The sequence below is a fragment of the Tachypleus tridentatus genome, chromosome 6, assembly GCF_004210375.1.
Source record: "Tachypleus tridentatus isolate NWPU-2018 chromosome 6, ASM421037v1, whole genome shotgun sequence".
Lineage (NCBI taxonomy): Eukaryota > Metazoa > Arthropoda > Merostomata > Xiphosura > Limulidae > Tachypleus > Tachypleus tridentatus.
This window is the reverse complement of record NC_134830.1, coordinates 45,218,051-45,245,582: the sequence shown is the minus strand read 5'-3', so window position 1 is coordinate 45,245,582 and position 27,532 is coordinate 45,218,051. Positions and strand designations below refer to the sequence as shown.

Here is a 27,532-nt window from a genome sequence, read left to right as displayed (position 1 = left end):
AACCATTCCAAATTTTGAAACGACAATCTAAAGCAGAGATTCTCAAACTGGAATCCACAATTCACGTCTGAAATTTCATGACAAAAATATTTAAAAATAAAAATATTTATCATAAAATTAAACTAATATGAATTAAAATATTTAAATTTTGAATACAGCTTTTCCTTACATTTTCTTTCAAAACAAAACCATTAATAGGTTCGGGTTCTACAAAATATTTTAAAAACTGTTAAAGTTTGAAAACTGCTGATCTAGAAAAAAGGAAGCTGACTGAAAACATCCACTGACAACGTTTCAACCCACTTTTGTCTGACTGAATATTGAATTTCAGTGTCATCCTTATTACATACCCATGTCCCCAATACAAAGCTATTTTGGTGGCAACAGGTTATGAACAACAAATTTCAAATTTACATTCTGGACATGTTAACCAAGGACCAGTCTGGTGATGAGCATTTTTTCTTCAACTTTGTGTTACATTTCTAAAACTAAAACATTCTGATATTTAGCTAATAACATCTTATAAACAACTGATGTGGAATTTATGTTGTATCGCATCCCAGATTATTTTACTTCTTGAAATTAAATTTGTCAGAACTTTCTCAATAACACATGTGAAAGTAGGCTCTGGTTATTTTCTTGCATTTTAAAACATATGTTTAGAATAATCATATTTGTATAATAGATGACAATATTTCTGATTTTTTTTTTCCCACCAGGTTTCTCTAGTGGTGATTTATCAATTTGTTTTTCCTATATGATTTTCCAACATTTATAAAAGCCCTTGAAAGAATCATTTTGTGAGGTAAAGAAACATCAATTAGTCAAATATGTTTTTACTATGCATACAAAACCTGAAAAGTATGATAATTTCCCACTACAAAAATAAGCATTCATATCTAATCTTTTCAGTGCTGGTAAAAATGAAAATAGTTATAGTAGAATGGCTGATCACCAGAAACATTGATTTTCCTTTAATTCCAATGTGTTTACAAATATGGTATGTTTGTATACTTTGGGGTTATATCTTCTCTTGAACAGAAACTTAATTTCTCTTTTTGTTATTAAATGGTGATCTTGATTTTTGAAGCCAAAATCAACAAGGGTCTTTACCATTGGATGTGGAAGTGACTTTACAGTTTGATTGAAATTTCCTATTAAAATCATGCCGATTAGTTACAACACAAAAAACAGATGTCTAAAGATGGTAACACAGTGTCATTGTTATTGCCCCCCCCAAAAAAAAAACCTTTTTCTGTTATTAGAGTTGTAAAAATTCAGTTTATTTATATGTGACTAAACTATTGTTGTCTAAACATAAAATGTTTCATTTAAATAACATTAATGAAGACTAAATACTTAAAACCAACATTTTTTGGGTAATATTTAAATTTATGACAGTTCACTTTTTAATCTCTTACTTAAAACTTCAGAAGAGAAAGCATTAAAATCTAACAATCCAAAACTCTAGTATACATAAAGATTTTTCTTTCAAAACCTGTTCAAAATAGTGTTTTAAAAGTGACATCTGAATCAATATTTGATACAGACACCTTACAAATATCCTAAAATAACACGTGCTGCAATGTTGAAAATACTGCTGATGTTTATAGTAACGATGATAAAAAAAGTTTTGTTTATTTATTTTTTATTTCTAAAGCACTTTGTTGATTGGTAGTTTGGAAGTATGTTATGTATGACTGTATAATAATTAAAAGAAAAAGTCATTATATGGGACTTTTGGCTTTTCTCAAGATATTGATAGCTTTTGTAGAAAACATGATGTCCAAAAAACCTATTTAAGTTAGTTAAGGTGGTCAGATGTTTCTGTTAAGGATGTTAATACTGTCACTGCAGTATTAAAGGTGCATTAAAAAAACTGGAATGTTTAAACATCATGTAATACTAAACACAAATGCTTGTTTCTTATATACCAAAAGAAAATCATAAAAGATCAGATTCCATATAACACACCTAAATCGAATGTAAAAACTGATAATTTATATAATACATCAATCATATAATTGTACAAACAAAATAATAGCATAAAATGATGTACCTTTTCAATACATCTAGCTACTAACTGATTAATTTGCTAATTTACTCTTGAGTCATTTTACATGATAATAGTACAAAATCAAAGGAACTGAAGTCCAACTATATTTGTTTTAATATACTTGTACGTTTTAAATATTTATAATTTTTATTATGTAAAAAAAAAGATTCCATTCTGAAATGAGGATGCTAACATACTTGTTGGTCCTAGATATGTTTTTTTTTTTAACATACTTAAGATGCTTCATAAATCTTATAATATCATTGCCACAACAGTTGAAAACTATGGTAGTTCTTTGGTATTTGAATCTCATTTTGGTCTTCTTAAGCCCTGAAAAGTAAAATAAAAGTAACCAATTATTTTAGGTAACTACTTAAATAAATAAATTTATTTATATGTGATATAAGGAACACCTAAAACTGTTGCATTTTATCACTAAGAACACATCTACAAAATGGATTATTTGTGCATTGTCTGTTGTCAAAATCAAAACCTGTTTTTTTAGCATTATAAGCCTTCAGGTTTATTGCTGAGCCACTGGGAAACATAGTGAAATAAACATCCCTTTAAGTTAGTTTCCCTTCTTAACTTTTTAACTAAAATTTCATTTCCTGAAGAAAAATGATAAAGAAGCAAAAACGTATCCAAACTACTGGAAAAGAAAATTAACACTAATTATTTCATACCAGAGCACATATTTTTATTGCTAGCACTTTAATACATTTTTATAAGGTATACTTACAGCAGCTTCTAATTCACTCTCTTGTAGGACAAGTTTTTCATTCAAATTTGAAATGTGTTCACTTAAAGTTTCAAGTTGTTCCTCATATTTCATGATGACTGTATCCATTTTTTCCTGTAGGTAATAAAGTCATATTAAAAATGATTTATCCAACTTTAGTTGTAAGATGCTATACATTTCCCTCTTTCTAATTGGTTCAAGTTGGTGGACCTTAATCAAAACTTGCCTTAATATTAAAATTCTTTTTACCAAACATCAAACTTTTAAGACAATAGATGACGTAACTGCCTCACAACTGGTTATCCACAAACACCATACACTGTAGCATAATTGCATTTAGTGTACATTTTAGTCTTTCTTTAATATTTATTACAAATCCTATCTTTATTTTTTCTTGTCTCAACATACTAGAAGCTAATTCTATTGTAATATTCATATTAAACCAACTTTTCAGTATAATAATATACTATTACTAAACTTCTACTTCATTCTGTTAGTTTCCAAATACAATGAGTCTCCTCTCATGAGTGAGAAGCAGAGTAAATGTATTTTGCTATAACCATTGTGAAGAAAGATGCATTTTTCAGCTATAAGAAAACAGGAATATTTGAGTAAAAAAGTACAAACATACAAAGATAAATATTCAATGATGATTTATCAACTTGTGAAACTAATACAACTAGAAACAGGGGGGGATTTTCACCTTCATCCCTTCTGAAAGACTATCTGCATTGTCGAGTTGTTCTTGCATCGTGTGTTGAGCTTCCTCTGCAAGGGTAAGTCGTTCTCGTAAAGCACAACACTAGGAGTAAGATTCATTCCAGTTAAGTATCTTATTTTCCTTTTTAAGTGCTGATAAAATCAACGAGGTTAGCTACACATAACAATAAACCAAAATGAAACACTTTTTTTGTACAATTATGAAGACTACAGGTGTGTGATAATTACTTAAACATGATTTAAATTTAAATAAATACTCTGCAATACTTAAAAGAAGCAAGGTACGTGCATCTTATTCTCGAAAAAATAATAACCTCTTGTTTGTAGTGTGGTTATACATTCCAACAAATGCTCTGAACAGTAAAATACTTACTGAACAATATCTATTAATTTTTAAATCACTATATTTATCCTTTTCATATAAAAACATTTAACATTTATACAATTTCAATTTCATTTATGTTTTGAGGGTATATAGTATTAAATAAAGATTGAAAAGCAGTTTATTTGAGCTAACCTCAGAATGAAATGAAACTGCTTTGCTGTCAGCTTTTTGGATTTCCACAATTAATTGACCTATTCGTTTCTTCAAGTAACTTGTCAGGCCGTCTTTGTTTTCTGTTGATTCCTGCTCTTTTCCCTAATAGAAAATGAAAGTTGTACACTTGTTACAGACATTACAGAAAATAACCATTTCACATTTACACCAATGCAGACACACAAAATATTGCTTAAATAGAAGAAAAAAAATACGTAAAGAGAGCTGTTAAGATTTTGTAAACATTTCAGTGTACAATGGACAGGTTTAAAAAAAACTGAAAAATACAAATCATAGATATAGGTACCATTTGACAAGCACATGGGTTTATTTCTTGTTTCTAACAAAATGAAATGAAACTTCATTAACTTTTATACTAACAGATGCTAATGGCTGATGCTTAAACAAAACAGACACCAGTACAATTCCTTTGTTTATATACACACAGAGTTATAATTACATTAACTTAATGACATTTTGGTCAATAATAAGATACTGCACTAGCCAAACTGGGCATGACATAGAGATCATATTGAATTACTTAGTTTTTGTTGTAAGTGAAATTGTCAAATAATAAGCAATCACCATTACAAATAAAACTTACTTTTAAGAGCATAAAATTAAACTGTAGAAATTCAGTGTGATAAAACTCAGTGGTTCATATCATACTTCCAGTCTGTGACTACAAAGTTTTGAATGATAATCTAAATCACATCATGCAGAAAGCTATTTCATAGCAATAACATGAGACTTAAAAGGCTTACAGGACAAATAAAATTGACAAATGATGGAGTAGTTGCACTTTTCCAATATTTAATGTATCAAAGAGACTACATTATTACCATGAAAAATAACAATCACATAGCAGGAAGAGGAAGAAGTCAAAAGAATTCTCAAGTGAGGCACAGTTTTCACGTAATAAAAAAAAATTGAAATTTCTTTAAACTTCCTATTACATATTTATTTAACTGTTTCATTAACTCTATCAGCAGAAGCTTGGGCCCTGGGACTGACCACATAATGATTTTATGTTTGTTATAATTTTCAAGCTATTACTTTTAAATTAGTAAGCCCATGTTTATGAAATTTAGCAGATAATCAGTATATGTTACAATTCTTTCATATGCAAAATATCCAGTTTTGTTTATTAAATTTTAAGGTTTCTTAAGCTATAATTTTCTCATGCCTTTTATCATTTCATGTTTCCTACAATTTTAAGATGAAAAATACATTCATATATCAGAAACAATTTGAATTTCACATGTGAAATCTTTATAACCTCTATATAATTCTCAATCATTTCTAAGAAAAAACTTTCATTGCACTGACCTTTTAGTCATCCCTGGCTAACAACACAGAAGCTACAATGACATGGTACATGTCCAATCATGTTGCCATATCCAATAACATAAAACTCACCTGTCTTAGTTGTGTTTTTGTAAAATGGTCACTTTCAGTTATTATACATATGTAAATACATTATTACTATTTACAAACAAGTTCTTAAACTCACTTTTCTTGAAACACAGGACAGTAAATAAATATGTAAAGCAAACAACTATAACTTCTATTTAGAACCTCTGTATTTGTTTGCTGCCTGCTACAGGTTGCTAAGCATTATAAAATTTTGCATGTGAAGAATATGAAACAATTTTTTTAGGATACACACAGTTGAATAATGAAACAAATCATAAACGACTACATTCATACCACAGAATTCCACTATAATTTATCGAGCTAAGCTATATTTGTGTCTAAAAAATATGAAATTTTGAGCTGACTAAAGACTCAACTTACCAACCTGAGGTCTTGCACTGAAAGAGCAAATTGATGTCATAACACTGAAAAATGACTGAGAAAGCCACTAGGAAGACATTTTGAGCTTTTGATTGGTTGTTCACATGCCTTACACAGAAGTAATTGTGTATGAGGTGTTTCCAAAAATGGAAAGAGATGGGCAGGGTCACTGAATCTGATTCAGTATGAGCAATATATCAGCAAACAGAAAACATAGGAGGTTTTTATTTTATATTCTAGCTTCTCAATATTGGTAATTTAAGCTCCTAATTCATAAGATACTACAGACTTTGTATTTGTACATCAGAAATATTAGTTTAAACCAGTGATACATTCAACATACCATGCCAAACACAAAAATCAATGTTTAGGCATGTTTTCTTAATATTTACTTTTTAAAATTAAAAATTAAGTAATGTATAATACTAAAAGTTGAATTATAATCTACAACTTCATACCAAACTCAGTGATGTAAATTCATAAAATTGCAGTTCAATAAAACTTGAATGCAAGTTAACAAATGTGATGACATGGCCTTTGACCCATGGCCCATGTGGAAAGGGGTAAGAGCTTCAAAGTGATATATATTAATATCAATTTTGTTTTGTAGTTATATGATAAATACATGCAGTCAAGTTTGTTTTTTACTCAAGAACCTTACTTATAATAAATTCTGTATTTAATATTGACAAGGTCTTTTAACAAGCTTCCAGAGTTCTCCATTATAAAATGACTTCACAGAAACTAAAGATTTTACATAAATTACATACATATGACAAGGCAATCCAAAATAGTACAAGGATAATACATAACCACATGTAAGGATTGAATTTTTAAGTATATTACAGATAATTAGAGAAATTCTTACAATTACATTTGTTTAGGTGTTAAAAAGCACAATTTTTATTATTTTCCATAACTGGAAAAGTCTTTTTTCATTACCTAACTTTCAACCACTTTCCAGTTGAGTACAAATCCTATAATATATAATTAAAACAACTTACTGATCCACATTGTTAACATAATTTTAATTTTAAACTAAATGGCATTTTTCCATAATTTTCTATGTCCAAAAACCTTTTTCAGCACCTTAACAAATGAGCTATGAGCAGCAACTTTCCAATTCACATTTTTGTCATACATGTTTTAAACATTTATCATAAACATGATCAGAAACCACTTGGTTACACTTTAAATAAAATAAGTTGAAGTCAGGCTTTGATACCAACTAAACATGAGGGATTTTTTTTATTTTTTTTTTAGACCAGCAGATTTTAACAAGAAACAATAAAACTCTAAAACCAGAATTTTCCCACCTCATTATTTCCTTTTGCTGTTCTGGCCTGAAGTAACTGACACTCTAACATCCATTGCTCTTTCTCCTGAAATAAGAAATTTATAAGGAACCATTGAACTGATGGATAGCTGCACATTTGAATAGCAACCTACACAGTTATTTTGTCATCAATGTTAAATGTGGTAATACCATACTTATATTTAAAACTTTAAAATACAAATAAATAAAATATAAGAATGAAAAATATTATATCTGATAACAATTCAAGAAGAAGAGTGCATAATACTTATTATTATTATTGTATGCAAGTAATAAGAGGAAAACACACAATGTAACAATTTTTAAACCTGGCATGAAGCAGTACACAAATTGAGAAGCAATTCTACAATAATGTAAACTTGTCAATATCAAGTCCATAAAGTATAATAGAAATAAAAATACTGATCTTAATGACTTAACTCTACCTGTACCAATTCTTATTCTTAAAATTGATCATTTATATAAGCGTGCAATATATTCTGGATTCTATTATACAACACTGGTCTACTGGTCATCAAATTTTCTTTCAGTAAGTAAATTCCTTTCAGTATTGTAAAAATAATAAATATTACAGGTATTTAAAAGGCACAGAATTTACTTCATTTGCACTATAAAAGTTAGTGACGTTGTTAAAGTAACATAAGGCTATTAACACTCGATACAAAACAAGTAGAAATAAGATTAAAACTTTCATCACATTAGGTGGTAGTGACGTGACAACTGTTGAATAAACCGTTATTCATTAGGACATTTATGAAATTTTAGTAAATAAAAAACCAAAACAAAGCTGTTTAATAATTTTTAATAAAACAATACAGAACTTACTCAAATGAAATAAATCAAAAGTCCAAATTACTATGTGTAATGTCACAATCTGACCAAATTTATAGCATTATTTACAATACTTTACATTTTTGTTTTGCATACCTCGATTTCCTTGCAGGGTTTGATCACTTTAAACACAACTGTAACAAAAGCATTTTATGATTTGTACCCCACATACCATGTGCATGATGTTGCTCTTCACACCATCTTATAAAGGCCTCATTAACTATGTTCACACTTTCTTCACTGAAGCTACAGATGTACATCACCCTACACTTTAGTTTTAATTTACAGGTATGTTATGTCAAATCTGGCAATCTGAAAACTGGAATGTTACAGAAACTATCTATTTTGGTGAATACTCCATTACCTTAGAGAAATTCCTTATACCTGGCTTTTTCTGGTTACTGATGTACACATCTGACTTGCAATTACTGAAAACTGCACTCAAAATAACAGTACAAATAAGTAGAAATTTACTTTAGTTTTCATTTTAAATTAATTACCAGCATGATCACTTGGGTTACGGGAATGGCAAATCAATGTAGTACATGTGGACTCAGTTAAAACCTGCTCTTTGGTTGTGCAGCTCTCTCTCTCTCTGTACTAACTTGAAATTTTTATTCCTTTGTACATTATGAAAGTGTTAGAAAGGTAAACAAATCACAACCTGTGTATATGTATGTACTTCATTCTTCACTTGTACATGCCAGGTAGAACAACCCAGAAATTGGAAAATTCAGAAATAAAGCATTGCTTAGGTCCTAAGCATTCCTGATTAGGTACTTGTATCATTATTTTTCTTACTCGTTTATCTGAATTTCAACAACAATTTCTTTCTTTGATAGACTGTTTTGGCAAAGTGTCCATGATGAAACTTTGGTGAATGGATGGCAACAGCCTGTTGTGGAGACAGAAGCATTGAGGATGATGTTTCAAAAGTCTTTTGCCTTTCAGGCGAAGACAAAAGGTGGAAGACTTTCAAAACATCATCTGTCTCCACAACAGACAGTTGCTGTACATTCTACAAAGTTTCGTCAACAATTTCTTTCAATTATAAATAATTCTGAACACATTACCATTTCTTGAAATTTGATCCACTATATCAAACAATAAATATAAAAATACCTCTTCCAGTACAAGTGATCTTTTCTTCAGGGCCTCAAGCTGAAATAAACAGAATCAAACCTTATAAAAATTATTCTATTTTAACAAGGGTTAAAAATGATGCATAATATAACCAAATGATGTTACAAATATCACTGCTTAACAAATAGAGATAAGAAATAATTACAGTGGCTTTCTTTTTCTAAGAATTTTAAAGAAACTGTTTTGTAATCTCAAAATGGCTAGAACAATTATTAATAGTTTAGTTGAGATAAAGTACATGACAACATTTTGACCTTCCTGGGTCAGCTCCAGTTTAATAGAGTTTGCAACTGACTGTTGCCTGGCATATTTTAGGGATAAGAGCATAAACGAATGTAGGATTGTAGGGGGCTTTGCAGTAGATGTTAGGTTATTAATTAATATAGGTATAAAGGTGTTTCTTTGTATTGGTTTAATTTTGGTTTTAGTTGCTGTATAAGTAGGGATTCCTTGATTTTGTGTTTATTTAAATTTATTTCCCTACTTAGTATCTGGGTGTTTTCTATGGTTATGTTCATTTGATTAGCAGTGTTCAAAAACGTGTGAAGGTGTTTTTTTTGTGTTCTTTTAATTTAGTTTCAATTTTTCTGCTTGTTTCTCCAATAAATAAGTCATGGCAGTTGTTACATGGTATTTTATAAATAATGTTGGTGTTGTGTTTGTCAGTGTAGTTTTTACATAGTATAGGTTTTAGTTTTGAACCTGGTTTTTGAATAAATTTAGTGTTTACTGGAACAAGTTTTTCCAAATGTTGGTTATTTTTCCTTGCTATCAGAAATATATGGTATGCAGCAGTGTAAGATTTTTATAGTTTGTTGCTTGAGTACTTTTAGTAAGCACTGTTAATAAAGCACTTCAATTATTTGATTTACCATAGGTTTACTTGATAAAAAGATATTGATTTGGAGTTTAGGGGTGCAAAACTATGCTATCTGTGCCAGAAGATTAAGTAGTTTTGTTTGTTTTTATACAAGAAAAACAATTAGTTACTTGTATAAAGAAAATGTTCATTATGTTGTACACTTCAGATAGCCAACAGGTTCATCCACCTCACAGCACCAAGCAAACTTTGAGGATCCTTCTTTGATCATCTCTTTCAATGAAATAGACAAAAACCATGGAAAAACAGCTTTAGAGAACTGAGAAACCAGGTCTTGTATTGTGTAATATGTGCATCCACTATCAAGTTTTGTTTTGTGGGACTTTGGATAGGGGTATGGGACGTAATCCCTCACAGGCTGGTAACTAGTGTGAATTTAATCACTCAAGTTGGTAATTCAGATTCAAGATATCACAAGGAGTTTAAATCTCTGTTGAAAATTAAAGAAAAAAATAGCAGATTTTTTTGAGCTGACCCATCAAAAATGCCTCTCTGATTAAGTGTTACTTTAAACAAAACATCACTTTATATAACCAATAATATCAGATTTCAAACCTAAAAACTTGAAACATTAGATCAAGTATATGATGGCTATAAATCAATGTTAATAAAATAAAAAAGGGCACTTTCTTACCTTTTATACAAAAATTAATAACAACTTTACAAAATAAACTATTTTCTGTTCTACTGAGATAATTTATACTAACACATTAATGAGGCAAAACATTAAAAACAGAAATACATTTTTTCTAAATTCATACTACATGTAGACCACTATTTGTTAATCTGAATACAATCTTTTATAAATTTCTCACCTGTTGAGCTAAATTTGATTTTTCTTCCAAGCAAGTACCTAAAGTCTTACTCATGTCTAAGGATAACTTAAAAGGAATGCTATCATCTTGTTCTACCTATATATTAAAAATATGAACCAGCATGTCAAACTGCTGTATTTAACAATGACAAAACTATTAATGCCATAAATATATATATAAACAACAGGCACACAAAGAAGCTTTTGGTTCCCAGTACAAGAACCAAAAAATTAAAATTTTATTTTCTATACTTTGTAATAGACATATACAGACATAATGTTACTTTGCTGTTTCACATTTTAGATTGTAACCTTAGAAACATTTGATGTTTCACTTGCTGTACAATGACCACCTAACTAATCAACATTCCGATGAAAGACTAAGTTAACCAAACAGAAAACCAGTACAAGTGTTACTAAAATAAAAACTTGCTGTTTGTTATTGCCTTAAATGTTTTTTCTTTACATTCATTGAAATTATCGATGATGATAAATGGATCAACACTGTAATATCTCTGTTACCTACCACACATTATAGTCTCCTTACAACAACAATTTAGTAATTCTGAAACATAGTTATTGAACATTAAACAATTTCTTAAAAGATTTTTCTTAGTATACCATTAAGCATGAAAGACTTGACCACTGAAACAAAAATGACATATAATTTACAAAAGAGTCAAACTCATTTTACCTTTGACATAAAATGTAAGTAATTGGATCCTCGTTGCTTCATTTTCTGTAAAGCTGATTTCATGACCAGACCAGGATGAGCTATTGGCACAGAATATAAACCACCCCTATAAAATAAACTCATTTCTGGTGAAGGCAGCTGTACCATGTGATCAGCAGAATTACACACCTAGCAAATTGGAGAATTAAAATAAACTTTGTTTATCAATATTAACTACTTAATAGTAACTATTATGTAATTACTTCAAGTGGACTCATTAATTCACTGATAATGAATTCATCTATTAAGCAACAAATAGTTTATTTATCAGATAGATAAAAATTGAGTTATTTTACAAAAATAATGAAACTGTTACATAGTCCTTGAAATATTTAGAGAATTAACAAAAGTATTAAATCTCTTCTGCAGAAAACAACCCTAGACAAAAAACATATCTAGATTCAACACAAATTGAATAATTTTCTTCAAGTGCAAGATGAAGTTTTCAAATATTCAAGCAGGAGAGAGAGCCATGTGTAAACCCACAACCCTCTCTTGAAGTTTCAGGGTTGTCAAACATACCTTCCCCTCACCATCTTTAAATCTGCAACTGATCACTAAATCTGAAGACTAAAGGAAAATGTATTTCTAAAAAAATGCTAGTGTAAAACAAATATTTATCAAACTTTTGCTTCTTTGATTTTTTAATTTTTCCTGCAAGTAACAATAAATTTCACACATTATACAAAAATAAAGCTGCTGGTAAAATAATTAGAACATTCATTGATACAACTACCTCACTAAGTGAGACATCACTTATGACTGAAATTAAGACTGGTCTAACAAATCGTGTCTAACATTTATAAATGGTTGTCCTGCTTTTGGAAGCTGTCAATATTTAACAGTGTTGGATGAGTCAATCTTTAGACTAGTTTTTAAATTTTATTTTGTAAAATTAGTTACACTGGGGCACTTTACAATCTGATTAGATGGTCTAATGTTCCACTCAATCAAAACTAAAAGAATAGTTTTAAAATGTAGTTCTTATAATGATAAAATTAAACACAATTAATCTAAAGCTTCCATTAAGGTCACCTATTTGGGTTAACTTAAATATATAACTATACATTATAGGCCTACCACAATGATGTTTTGTTAAAGTGTTAGATATTTTAAAGTAACCCAGTAACAAGTTCTTGATATTAGTGTAATTTTATGAGAACAACAAGATTAAACATTGTACAAGAAAAATAAAGTAAGAATGTTTATTATCTTTAACAATTTTCTCAATAACCAGTTATCACTACTACATGTTCCTGTAAGTATAACACTAATTTTGGTGTTACAAATAAGATTTACCATAATATGTTCCTATAAGTATAATACTAATTCTGGTGCTACAAATACAAAGCAATACATACAATTACATTATTTCAACTCTTGTGATTGCCTAGGCATCCCTAGGCACTGGCACATGGGGTCCATGCCCAGAATCCCCTGTGAGTGTCTTGAAAAATTAGAATAAAAGACAATGATCAACATCACTGAAATGTCAAAAGTTCCCATACCTGTGGGGCTGGAATGATTTCAGTGTCTAACAAAGCCTGTGGTTAGTTACGATTTTGTTAAAGTCTTAGTCTACAGTTACAATACATTTTGTACTGAAATAATTTTAATGTTCTCTAAATAAATACATGGCAATATGGTAGTAAATAATTGAAATTCAAGCAGAATAAATGTTTCAAGTGACAATTTTAATGGTATAATTCATTTTCTAAACATAACTCTTTTTTTTCCTGAAAGATCTACACAACCATTAGAATAGAAAAGAATGAAAATCAATTCAAGTTAAACAGTAAGGCCAATAAAACTGCAATTTCAAGCAATGTCAATACTCATCAGTAAAGAATAACAAATGATAATATGTATGCTTTCAGGTAAAAATATTGGCCTATTCAGGGGCAGATTCAATGATCATCTAAAGCTGACCAGGCCCCTCTTTTCTTTCCCTTGATTTATAATACTGGTATGAATACAGCCCACTTGGCCCTATTCTATTTTTAGTTGATTAGACATTCAGGCTTAAATCTACCCCTGGGCCTAATGTGGTATATTTATTTCATGTTGAAAGAGGTTTTCAAACTATTTATAACTAATGTGTTTATTATTTTGATATAACCTCAATAACATAAACTGATTACTTAACCAGGTGCTCTTTAAAAATTTATTCTGAATAAAAATGTATTGCTAACTTGACCTGTTATGTTCTTTCTATAAAGCAGTTATGAGCTGAAGTTACTGATGGGATATTATAATGGAAAATATCACCTTTTTAAGCCCTGCTAGTGTGGATACAATGAGAGACAGAACAAATTCTCCAGCAGACTTCGTCTCTTCACTGACTGTGGGAAGTTGATTTTCCACTAACAGCTTAGCACTGTAATGTTTTTTAACATCTGTAGAAAAACAAAAACTAGCTGTAACATAAAACATGTAAACACAATCACACATAATCCATTTTCTAAGTTATAAAAATGCAAAAAAAATCATTCTATCACAAAAATATGGGCAGAACTCACACACATTGTTTTACAGTTTGTTTTTTACATATACTTCAATAAGATCAAGTTAATTCAATAACAAAAGATAATTATTAACTGAAATTGTAATTGAGAAATTATAAAAATAATAAGCAAAACTGTGATAATTGTTACTTTTTTACATTTCAGCTTACATTTTTATCATTATATTTTTAATGATTGACATATGGGTAGCAGATTGACTTACTTTGAAAATATTTACATAATCACAAACATTAAATTTCCTACCTTCGAAACACATCAGAATCCCTCTGAGAGACTTAACAAGCTGTAGAACTACTGCTGGTGACGTTTTTAAAATTCCCTTATCATCAGGTACACCTAAAATTTATTAATAAAGAAATCTGAAATAATAATAAAATTACCCCTTGTTCTTAATATTGACTTCTGAACATTTTTTTTCTTGCCAATTTAATTTCTGTTCAAAATTAACAAAAACATACATTATTTGAGAAATTGTGCATCAAATGGCAAAAAACACCTATAATATACTGATACAGCATATACAGTTATGACAATCTAGTAACATTTTACAAATATAATCTAATGAGCCTGAAGTTGAATGTAGAAAAACCTGCCTGTAGTGTACAATGTTAAATATCGCTCCACTCTACTGAAGTTTCCCCTTAATCGTGCTAGGGTATGTTGTAGGTTAGTGTGAATTTCTGCAAGTCTTGCTGGGTCTCTGCTCTCACTGAGAGGTGGATTCTGAAAACTTGTATTTCAGAAAAGCAGAAATTAGTCTAGGAGAAGCCACTTTAGGCTCAAATACATTTTACTGAATGAAAAACTCGATTTCACATTTATCTGTACTTTTCTTAAGAGCTAATGAACATATTGGGTAAAGGGATAAAACTTGTTGCTATTTACTATAAACAGAAATGTTTGTGTCTGAATGACGTGATACTGCATAAAAAAACCACTTAATTACAAGTAAATTTTAAAATCATGTTAAGTAAGCATCTATAATCATTTATATAATGGCTCAGAATTTTAATATTTTGAACACAAATCACACCATATCCACACATGGTCAAGCCTTTGTATCCAGTAATTTCTAATGTTAAACTACTAACAAGTGGAAAAGTAATCAGTAAACAGCATGTGCTGTCACAACATCTTTCTCCAACTTTGAATCAAACATTGAAATTGACCATTCTTGTTAAAACACAACCAGTCTGGCATATTTATGGTGTAAACCCTGGTTGTTCTGATAAACTACTGGGCTTATCATGGTAACCACTGTGCCACATAACAATCCAGAGTGACCAAAAGTGTACAGTTTAACAAAACTGCCACCTGACAATAAAAATAATACATATTTTGTAAGATTTTTTCAATACATACTTAACAAAATTTGTTTTGAAAGATTCCTCAACATTTATTTTTCTTGGTTCAAAGTCAAACCAACAACTGTTTTGTAACCATTTCAAACCAAACCTCATATTAACACATGCTTTATAAAACCAATCACATTACTTTCTCTGAACTAATTTTTAAAGGTACTCATATTTTTATGATGTCACTTACCACAACAGGACATAAGGAAAAAGTTTCTCTAGGTATCTCACATATCCTGAGTAGGCATCAGATAAATCAGATAAGTTTCTTCCCACCATCTGTATTGAAGAACAAATTCGTTGTACTGTAGACAAGTGAAAACTCTTCTTTTTAATATATGGTACTGTGGCAAAGGTGTTAAAACAAAGTTAAAAATTATATTTTAGGTTATTTTCAAAGAAAATGCAAGATAAATCACAAGTGAAATGTTAAAATTATATTAATCTTCATATTTAGTAAACAGAAATTCAGCAGAAGTGCTTGAGTTCAGCAAACAGTTAATATTCTGTGTCTCCCTTTTTCTTTAATAATTGCAGATAGTCTTTCATACACTGTTACAACATATTTAATCAAAGTTCCTTTGGGATTTTACTCCAAATGTATCTAATACATTCTCAAAAAACTTTTTTGGAAGTAACTATTGATTTGTCAAGTTTTTGATCTATCAAATCCCAGATCTGTTCAATTGGGTTGAGATTGAGGAAGCCATTGCATCATTTTAATGACTTCAGCAGCTTCTTTCTTAGTTAACTACCTTATGCACAGACTTGGGTTCATTATCTTCTTGGTAGTAGAAGCCTTTACACCAATAATACACACGCCAATGTATACCATGATGGATCAGTATTTGACGATACTTGTGCTGGTCCATTATTTCTTCTATTTGATAAATATCTTCTGTTGCATCAGTAGAAAACCACTACTAAACTATCACACTGCTTGCCTCATATTTTATTGTAGGTGCTACACATCGAGGTAAATATCTTTCACCTTCTCCCACTGTATGTACAACCTAAGCTTTGAACCAAATATTTCAAATATGGACTCATCTGTCCATAATACCCTTTTCCAATCATCAACAGTTCAGTTTTGTACTTTTTATCACATTTGGAGATTGAAGTGAAGGTTTTTTTTCACTGCCACATGACCATACATTTCATTACTGTTGAGTCTTGTTGACACTGTAAATAGGGACACTTTTCTGTCATTTGAGACTTGGTTATTTATCTTATGCTTGAGATTAGTGGCAGCCTTCCTTTTGTTCCAAAAGCTGCATAATGATACTGATGTTAAATACCTTCATTTAAGTTTAGGTGTTCTACATTTTCAATTTTCAAATTTACTTTTCTCAATCTCACAATATAGGGTGTACATGACAAAGTTTAGGGAGCATATCAAGTCTACAGTAATTTGTCAAAAGGTCCAACCAGCATCACAAAGCTACTATGAGAACTCTCTGCTGTACTGAAAATTCTCTAAGCTTTTTAAGCCATGGAATGACAATACAACTTCATGTATAGTGTTAAACACTGCTTTTATAAAGGTTTATTTGTGGAGTGCTATTAAATTTTCTTCTACCATACACCAGTCCCATATGCTAGCTTCTTTCTATATAGTTAAGATACTGCATGGGGTACCATGGCAGTTATTTCACACCATACATTTGATCAGTATATTCATTCAAGCAGAAACCTTATGATGTGGCCTTGGTACAGGTGTACGGGAATTCTAAAGGATAAGTATTCTCACCCTGGCTCATTTAGTTGTCAACATGGATTAGTGAGGCATTACCAGTGTTGAAATTTACATTTTCTAACAGCATGAAAGAATTTCATTCTATTGTCCTAACACTTTTACACAGCAATGTAACTCTCATCAAAATAAAATATGACATGGTAAAAGGAAACCTTTCACAGTAAATCAGACAAGGCTTTTCACTAATATGTACTCAAATACTACATACAGACCATTTGTAAGCTACACCAAGTAATTATCTTCATTTACAGCTTTTATTAATACACAAGGATAGTTTATAACCAATATCACACAAGATATCTTCATTTAAAGGTTTTTAAGAACAAATAAGAGCAGTCTGTAACCTACATCAGTTTCTGTGCACTAAACTGACAAGTGTTAGCAGATCCAGGATTTTGTTGGTTACAGGGACCCTAATAAAATACATACAGACACATGAAGTCGAAAAACAAACACACGATAAATGTTACAATTAACTTCACTAATTACTGCTTGCACCCATTGCACATCTTACATATATAATTACTGGCTTTACCTCTTTTGTCTTGGTCAGTGTAGTAATGGGCAAAAATTTAAAGTTACTCAATATGATGCAATACTTGAACACAAAAAGTCATGAATAATATAAGTCATTGGTTTGAGAATTAATAGAAAACAAGATGCCTTCCTAATAATTCACAATAACAACTTATAACCTCTTTCAAATGTTTTACTTAAAAGTGCATGTGGAAAATGCATGACTTACACTAAATAAGATGTCTTCACTAATGGCTTTTTCCATCCAAAAATTGTACTTTTCCTCAATTTTTTTCAAATGAGCACCATTTTCTGTAAGTAGTATGGAGAGCTAGAGAAAAAAACAAAACAGATGTTGCATATAGCACATCAATTATTTCAGAATTTTCAATATGTTAAAGTAAAATGTAAACAATCATAAAAAAAAATGATAAAGAAACCAAAGTTTTTGTTTTGGGGTGGTAAAAGCAATAACTACTCTTTAATTGATGAAAAGCTCAAAACCTTATTAAAAAAGTTTTCACAAATGATAATTTATCTCAAGAAAAACTTAAAACCTTATATAAAAAAAAGGTTTTTCACAAATGATAAATGATCTTATTTTTTGTTCTTCATTTTACTGATAGAGATATTTTACTATTGAATATTTTATAAAGTAGTTATACATCAGTAACACACCTTGACAAGATGTCCTGATTTAGATGACTCATTAACATGTATTACATCATTTACCCAGGTAGTAAAATGGTTTCCTAAAGCTCCCAGGGCAACAACTACATCAGGTAGTGCATTGCCCAATGCTCTAAGAGACGTTTTTAGTAATTTCTGATGACGTTGAAGTGAAACTGGTACGTTTAATAAATTCATCTGAGGGTCTTCTATGAACATAAAACAAATATCATGAACTCAAAAATTTTGAAAACAATTCTACAATGTGGGTTCATTCAATGTGAATTTACTTATACACACACACAAAAGTAATAAATTACCTGCTAAACACAGAAATTTGAATATGCAGGGTACACCCAACACACAAAAATATGAGCACTCTAGATGCTATATACAATCTCCAGTTTCCTTAAAACTTTAGTTCAGTGTTGTGTAATTAATTTATTTGCTGCTTTTATAATTACACAGAGACAGCAGTATGGAATTGAAATATAAAGCATCTCCACATGTTAGTGAGGCAAAGTCACAAAGTTTATTCTCATAAAACACATGACAGCAGCTTCAGTATGCTTGTTTTAGACTACTACATTATTTAGTTACAGTAAATAAGAAGTATCGAAACATTGGAAATAATAACAATATTAAAGAGAATTTATTTTCAAAGGTACACAACAATTCATTTAACTTATATAATGTAGTGGTTTTTTACCTCTTACTGCATTTAACACTTAATATAATTTAGATGGAATAGAAGATATGAAAAATAACACCAGTAGTGACAATCATAAACTTTCTAATGTGGACCAAGAAAATTTCAAGACATAAGACAGCAGAATTCTGATAGCTAAAGAATGTAAATTGTGAAAAGTTTATTTGGAGTTTTGCATCAATTTAAACTAACAGATAATAGAGACACTGAAATTTTTACTTCCTATAAAACTACTTTCATGTACTTAATTTGCACTTACTGCAGTCCACAAAGCCTGTTTTATAACCATTCATACGAGAAGTGGTTTCTTTCTTCCCTTGAAGTTGAGCTTGAAGGATCTTGACTTCATTTTCACTTGATAAATAGCAAAAGAAAACTTTAACTGAATTTATCTCAGAAGTTTGTTTTGTTAAAAGATAAAATTACACAATGTACAAATATGTAACTACATATACAGTGTATGTCACTTGATTGAAGTAATTTATTTAGATTAAATTCACCGAAGAAAATAATTAAATTATTTATTTTTTAGGTTTAACAACTGAGCAATGGTTTTGTAAACATTGGCATATATGATACTTCTATAAATCTATGAAAAATATCAAATTCACATTTAACTTCTATCAACTTTCATTTTTACTTCTCAATTAAGTTTCAAACAGGTTACATTGTAAATTTCACAAAAATATATGTGAAAACAAAGCTTTTGCATACCGAATTTCTTCCTTCATCGTCATCTCTTGGAAATTTCGCTCAAAGTTTCTAAGTTTTACCTAAACAGAAATGCAATTATTAATTCTCCAAAGAACAACAATAAGCATCACACAATATGGTAAATAGTTCAAAGAAAAACAACTAACTTGAGTGTGTGCAATTTCATCCTGAATACCCATTAAGGGGCAGTTAACAAATACATTTAGTTTCTGAAACTGGTTGGTTGGCTGTCTAACATTTATTGGTGCAAAACAACTAGGCTATCTGCACTTAACAGTTGGTAACAAATTAAAAATAAAAGTAAAATTATTAAAATATATAAAAAGGAATCATGTTAAAACAAGACAAAGTCCTGTTTTCAAATTAAAAACTAGAGTTAAAAAAGCCAATGGCCTTTAAAAATTTAAAAACACCACAACTGAGGTGGACAGTGTCACCATCACAAATGACACTGTCCACCTCAGTTGTGGTGTTTTTAAATTTTTAAAGGCCAGCGAAAATTGTGCTGTCGCTCATGGTCGAAACGACAGCACAACAGTAAAATGTGGGCTATTGTGACTTGAGTGACACACAAACCACACGTTTGTGCGCCAGTTCCAAATAAAAGAAAATTGTTAATTAAAAAACTGTTACCAATGCAAAGCCTAGCCAAGAAAACTTCCTTCTTTTGACCCTTATCGAATCAAGATGGCCAAAGAGCAACAGAAGACTTAATCTGGAAAAGTCTGTCGATTGCAAACTGGAGTGGAACAGAGCAATGAATAGAGGACCATGGTCCATGTATAGGACAGACACGGCCCGTGATAGCACCAGAGCAGACATACTTGGCTGTGGTGTCAGTGAGCTTGTTCCCGCGAATACCAATGTGGCCCAGTATCCAGAAGAACTGGTTAGAAATAGAGGATAAAGAGAAACAGGCAGCCAATTTTGAATATTGATGAGAACAGTGAGAACTAAAGTGAAGAGATTCCGGGGAGAGTATAGAGCTACATGAATTTGTATAAATAGTAAGATTAGTGTATTGCATGGATTCTACATAATCTAGGGCAAGAGAAATTGCATACAGTTCAGCAGTGAACACAGAAACTGCAGAGGGGATCCTGTGTGCTTTCCATTCCCATTTATACAGATGGTTCGAAAGATGTCCAGCAAATAAAAGACGGGGTACTTCCAATTGGAGTATCCACTTTTATCAGATGACTCAAAGTAAGGTCACACTTGGGGATAGTAATAAGCCATGGTAGGATGGGCTGACTGGTGGACACGGCAATGTCATCCAAAGACAGACTCAATTCATCCAACTGTGCCTGGAAACGATGGTAAAAAAGGAATAATGGCAGATTGTCTGTTCTTAAAAAGCATGTCTCACTGAGGAAGAAAAACATAACCTAGGTAGGATCACTTTTGAAGCATACACTAAAGACAGTTGCAAACGGCAGAGGTGTAGAGGAGGTTCATGAGACTCTGTGTACAAACAATGGATTGGGAAAGTACGGAAAGCCCCTGATGATGAACAGAGCCCAGCATCTTAAAGGCAGAGGTCCTGGAAGAGCTATAGATCAGAGATGCATGGTCCAGTTTTGACTGAATGAGAGCACAATATATCTTCAGCATAGAACATCAATCCACTCCTCAAGAGGTGGAAGACAGAACATGGAGGATGTTCACTGCCCTTGTACACTTGACTCATAACTGCTTGACGTATGGTATAAAGGTCAGCTTACAATCATAGATAAGCCCCAAGAACTTTGCCTCAGTGACAATGCTAAGCACAACTTCTCTGAGATGGAGCTCAGGATCAGGGTTAATACCCTGTTGGTGGATGAAGTGCATGCAAAAGGTTTTAGAGTGAAAAATGGCAAAACTGTTTGCTGTGGTCCACTTCAGTAAACAATTGAAGGCAGCCTGTACTTGCCTCTCAATAAACCTCATGCTCAATTATTGACATGACATGTGGAAGTCATCAACATAGAGACTGTTTACAACTGTAGAGTGGGAAGTTGGTCCACTGATGGCATTAATCTTTATAATGAAAACTGTGACACTCAAGACATAGCACTGAGGAACTCCAAGTTTCTATGGGAAAGAAGGGGAAAGTGTTGAACCAACATGAACTTGGAATCACCAGTCCATTAAAAAAAGTTTAATAAAAAAGGGCAAACAGCAATGCAACATGTATGAATGGAGGTCTTGCAGAATGCCATACCTCCACTTAGTATCATAACCTTTCTCAAGGTAAAAAAATACGAAAACAAGATGTTGTTGCTTGAGAAAGGATTTCCTAATTGATATTTCAAGTCAAATCAGGTCGTTTACAGTGAAGAGCTTTCATTAGAATCCACATTGGGTGGATAAGAGGAGGTTGTTTGATTCGAGGAACCAAATAAGATGAGCATTAACCATCCTCTCTAAGACTTTACAGAGACAGCTAGTAGTTTGAAGGAATATTGGGATCCTTCCCAGGCTTAGAAGAAGGAGACCAATAGCACAGCACCAAACATCAAGAAAAGCATTCACCTGCTAGATCTAGTTAAAAACAACCAGAACAACAGCAAAAGAGTCAGGAGGGAGATGGCACATCATCTTGTGGTGAATATCATCAATGAAGAGCAAGCTTGAGATCCACCAGTGTAAAGGGGTGATTAGGCTAATAGAGACAATCAGCCTGAAAGGAAAGACGTAATCACCCTGCCTCAGCATTGATAGCTAAGAAAGTTAGGGATGAGGCACAAGTGGAAGATGCATGAGAAAAGCTTTCACCAACAGTATTGGCAATGCTCAAAGCATAGCAATGTCCTGGCCATCAGAAGAGTGGCAGAAGTATACTGCCCACTGACCTTCTGAATCTTGTCCCATATGACTATTGAACTGGTGGTAGAAGAGATGCTAGCTGTGAATTTAGTTCAAGATTCATTTTTGCTTTGATACCTTACCTGCCAAGCATGTGCATGTGCCTACTGGAAAGTGATGCAGTTTGAAAGTGTGGGATACCTATAAAAGGCATCCAAGGTCCATTTTTAAGCACTCCATGCCATGTGACAGTCAAAATTCCCCCATGGACAAGGATACTATGGAAAACGTGTCGAGGTTTTAGGAATAAATTGAGTAGCTGCTTGGACAATACAGTCAGTTACTGTTGCCACACAGTTGTCTATCGATGTTTCACAGACAATGGCAGGAACACGCTCTGAGTAAGTACTAAAAATGGGCCAATTAGCCTGGTCTAGCTTCTACCATGGCATGTGGGTCAGGTGGCACTGACCACAGCCAGTCTCCCTCAAAATGATAGGAAAATTATTTCTGCCTCGTGGATCACAATCAACTCCACAAGAAAAATGAAAGTAAAGTAAAGGGGAGAGGACAGATGGAACAATAGAAGTAAAAGACTGACTAGGTGCATGAAAACAGACACAATAACCAGTATTGAAGAGAGAAAGGTTATGATCCAAGAGCATACATTCTACAGAACAATGCTTCACATGAATATCAGCACCACACCAGAGGGAATTATATCATTAAAGTCCTCCAGATTTAAAAAGTGAGAGAGCAACTCTTCAATGAAAGCATCAAAGTCTGATTGGGCACAGGTCTCAGACCTGCAGATAAGACAGAGAGAACAATGATGGTATAACCCAAGGAAGCACAAATTGCTATTGCCTACAAGGGTGTATTGAGTGGCAAAGGCAGGATGGGCACATGCTGATCGATCAGCAGTGCCACCCTCCATCAAACAACCTGTGATTCCTGTACAAAGAAAACTGCTGAAAGATAATTGCATCAACAGGTTTCAGAAATGTTTCCTATAAAGAAAGACACACAGGATGGTAAAAATCAATTAATACTTTGATGTTATTCAAATTAGAATGCAAACTTTAACAGTTCAACTGTATTAAAATGGCCATTTTCACTTACGTGAAGCAGAATTAGGTGGAGAGCCCCCTCTGTATCTGAATGTGTTGTTTCTTTTTATTTGGAGGTCTACTGACCTCAATGGAACCTGCTCTGGGTCATTTGGGCAGGTCCATGTTGTTGGATGAAGATTCCAGTGATTCAAGGCATGATTAAATAATCATTCTGCTTCTCGGGGACAGAAGAAGATGGACTTGAAGAAATGCCAGAAGCCAGAGCCAAAGGATGTGGATCTGGGGAGCCACTGGAAAGAAAGGTGGGGATAGAGATAGGTGTTGACTCATCAACTCTCTTAACCCCAGAGGGCAAAAGATTTTTCACTTAACTTGAAAACTACTCTGTTAGAAACATTGAGAGATTTATCTGCACTTCCATTATAGCAATGGAATGAAGTAAAGCAGTATACGTCCAAGATGGAATGGTGTTCAGTAACTTTAGAGCTTCAGGAGTAAGAAATATTGTGAACCATTTTCAAATGCTGTGCCTCTTTTTTCCTCCACCCACCTAGGGCAAGAATGAAAGAGGGGTGAAAGCCACTACAATTAGCATGATGAGGGTCCAATATGCACTTTTTGGCATCATAGTCCTTGCCACCACAACAAGTACATGTCAAGGAACCACAACATGATGTCTCTTAGTGACAGAACTGCTGATATTGGAAATATCTGGGAGGGTTCAAAATACATGGCTGTACCTTGCAATTTAGATAATCTGCCTTAATGGTAGCAGTTGGATGTAGTGACGAAACATCAAAATTAGGATATTGGTCAGTAACATAATTTCATTTTTGCAAGTCGAGATATGCCTCATTGCAGAAACTCCTTGGGTGGAGAAATCAGAGAGGATTTCTGACTGAAGGATGTTCTTCAAATCCCTCTCAACAAGAACTACACGTGACAAGTTCAAAGTAGCATGGTAAGATATCTCAATGGGTATTATCTCCAGTGGCCTTTGAAAGCAAGAGAAGTTTACTCTGTTTTGGAGTGGATGTTTCCACCAAGATGTCTCCAGAATGTAGCTTTTTTACTCACATAAGAGAATCAGCAAGCCCCTGTAGTCTTTTTTGAATAAAAAAGGGAGACATTTGCCCTAAAGAACTGTCTGATAAAGAAAGTAATATCATAAATGATGTACAGGCATTGAAAAAGGCAAAATGTGCTGTCCAAAATTTTCAAGATGCAGTTGTTTACCATTGGTCTGTTTTTCACTACTTTATTTTTATCTTTATTTGGGGAATCCATAATAAAGCAAGAATATTGGTGCTTACTGACCCCACCCCACCATGGATCTCTGTGAGGGGATGCACTACAATACCAACCAGGACACTGCAGCAATGCCAAGGTTTCACAAGTGCCATACCCAAACACCAGTAACAGACATAATGTTCACAACACCCATTCAGAACATCCAACAATGGTACTTGGTTTACCCAAGCCGAAGTTAATTGGCCAACTTGCACTTACAGGAATTCAAGACTAAAGTGGTGTGTTAGGGTTGGACCGCTCAACCACTAGGATCCTCTCTTCACCTTCACAGGTCACCATGCATGGTAAACTGAATTAACAGAACTTTTTCTGGAAAGTCCCCTCACCACATACAGGAATCCACATGGAGGGGTTCTGAAACTGAAATTACAATGTCTGATATACACTCTAGCTCTTACTTAACGTTCCTCACATAAATTAGAATAAGTTCATTACAGGCAAGAAGAAAGTGCAGTGCAAGTGGAGAGGTTGGCTGGGAATGTGTTAAGAAGTGAGTATCTATAATAATTTCATTTTTGATTAGGAAAATGTTAACATCTGAAAGGATATTTCATCTCTTCACACAGAATAGCAAAAATCCTATAATTCATTGTGGAAGGTACTGATGCAAAAGTGAACTGAGATGAGCTCCCTTCAGAAAGCATCCAAAAGAATGAAAGCCCATGCAGTCTTAACACTAGATGGCTCTTTAGGGTTTCGCCCATGGGAGACCTCATACGGTCTTAACCAAGGTATGATTTTCACCTGGAATGTAAGAATGGAGAGGCAAATAAGCTCCAAATGTCACAGGAATAGTAAAAATAAGAACATGACCATCTCAGCACTTGCATACAAGTGATTCGCAAAACAATAAGTTTAATGCAATAAGGGCAAAATCAGACTTTACATGTTGTGCTCACCTTATCCAAATTGGACAAATTCAGGATGCTGGAGGTTGACATAAGAGCTATTTGAGCAGTGATTTGCATTACACTGACAGCATCACCCACTGCCTTACTTCTAACTGTTAAGCCAAATCAGTGATAAACTCTCCATGTTCCACCACTCCAACAGTTACCAACTAATAAGTGGCAAGGGTTTCCCATACTCCACTTTGAAGAAGAGGGAGGAGGATTCATGCTGGGAAAACCTGGATGAGTGCCCAAATACCCATTTAACATCTGCCAGAAAGGTCTTTTTCTGGAAACAATGCAAAAGGGGACTGTGAAGCCACATATTTAAAAGCCAGCAAGCATGAACCAAAGAAGTGGACAATCACTTCCCTGGTTCCAGTTTTTCTCCATAATAGTCCATTAAATAGTATGGTCTGGATCAGGCAACAGAGTAATTTTTTATAACATGAGGACACACTTTTAGTGGTCTTGCAGTGAGTATTGGCAAAACCAGGGCAAATGATCTGAAAGTTTTCTGTTACTCTTGGCCCAAAGCAGATTTTGGGAAACAAGCATACCCTAGGAGGTAACATCAAGCATATGGTGGGATCTTGTTAGATTAAGACAGAGTGAAAAAGAAAACATACTTATTCATCTCAAGAACTGTGGGTCAAATGCAGAATGGCAATTGAGGGTAGTCAAAATCCTACAGAAGACAAAAAAGCCCAATGTTGAAGTTAAAAAGAGATGAATGTGTAGAGAGCTGGCCAAAATGAATAGCAAGTGAATGAAACAGAAAACATTGATTAAGCAAAGAAATATGAGACAGTATGAAAGCATCAATACCCATAGAAAAATTCATCAACTGGATGAGCTAACAGACTCAAATAATAAGAATATGAGACAAGCCTGAATGAAGAGGGTTCCAGGGAAGAAAAATGACAATGGTCAGAACTCCTAAAGGCAGAAGTCAATATAAACATAGGAGCCAATATGAATCACAACAAGCACAGTGGTGAGAGATGTGAGAGAAAGAATGGTCACTCTCAAAAGAGGCTGAAGGTAGATGAAGAAAAAGACAGTCCATATAGAGAAGTAAGAAGTGTAGTGGAATAGAGTTCCAAAAGCATCAATAGCATATATGTCAATGAAATCGTAACCACAAACAAAAAGAAGTAGGAAAGAAGACATAAGTGAAAAGCAGTAGAAGAGCATGAAACCATCAGCTTCATGAACATGTGTGAGAACATATAAAGAAAACACCTTGTGGTAACTGGAAAAAAGAAAATGTATTAAATAAGGCTGGCTGATAACCAGTAATGAAGACCAAAAACAATTTTTGAACAACCAAGTAAAATGGCAGACAGGAGGTCATAGTAGGACAGTCAGGAAGAAAGGGCAGTGAATGGAACAATGACAAGAAACCTACCATTTGCATTGAGAGACAAATTGGAAGGGCTACATGAATGGGATAAAAAGTCTACACAATCAGAGAGTCTGTCCCTAAAGGTAATCTATAAACAAATCCTTCATGTGGATATGAAGGACTGTTGCCCCTGAATGAAAAAAAAGGGATATGTGAACTGAACGAAAAGGAAAGAGGTCACTGCAAAGAGGAAGGGATTTCTGGATGCCAATCAAAAAGTAGGAGG

At 32.6% G+C, this 27,532-nt stretch overlaps 1 protein-coding gene across 1 annotated transcript in view; it reads right to left on the bottom strand.

The window, feature by feature from the left end:
- Positions 1–1,979: 1,979 nt before the first annotated feature.
- LOC143252369 (protein phosphatase 1 regulatory subunit 21) overlaps positions 1,980–27,532 on the bottom strand; it is a 54,549-nt gene continuing 28,996 nt past the window's right edge. Inside the window, exons 7-22 of the mRNA XM_076504372.1 lie at positions 19,835–19,893; positions 19,380–19,474; positions 18,421–18,620; positions 17,972–18,073; positions 15,661–15,749; positions 14,709–14,845; positions 14,359–14,451; positions 13,859–13,986; positions 11,552–11,719; positions 10,859–10,954; positions 9,143–9,181; positions 7,170–7,235; positions 4,036–4,158; positions 3,502–3,600; positions 2,799–2,912; positions 1,980–2,386 (exon numbers count right to left, since the gene is read on the bottom strand). Of these exons, the coding sequence (XP_076360487.1) occupies positions 2,366–2,386; positions 2,799–2,912; positions 3,502–3,600; positions 4,036–4,158; positions 7,170–7,235; positions 9,143–9,181; positions 10,859–10,954; positions 11,552–11,719; positions 13,859–13,986; positions 14,359–14,451; positions 14,709–14,845; positions 15,661–15,749; positions 17,972–18,073; positions 18,421–18,620; positions 19,380–19,474; positions 19,835–19,893 (1,629 nt within the window). The 3' untranslated portion in view covers positions 1,980–2,365. The remainder of the gene's footprint in view (positions 2,387–2,798; positions 2,913–3,501; positions 3,601–4,035; positions 4,159–7,169; positions 7,236–9,142; positions 9,182–10,858; positions 10,955–11,551; positions 11,720–13,858; positions 13,987–14,358; positions 14,452–14,708; positions 14,846–15,660; positions 15,750–17,971; positions 18,074–18,420; positions 18,621–19,379; positions 19,475–19,834; positions 19,894–27,532) is intronic.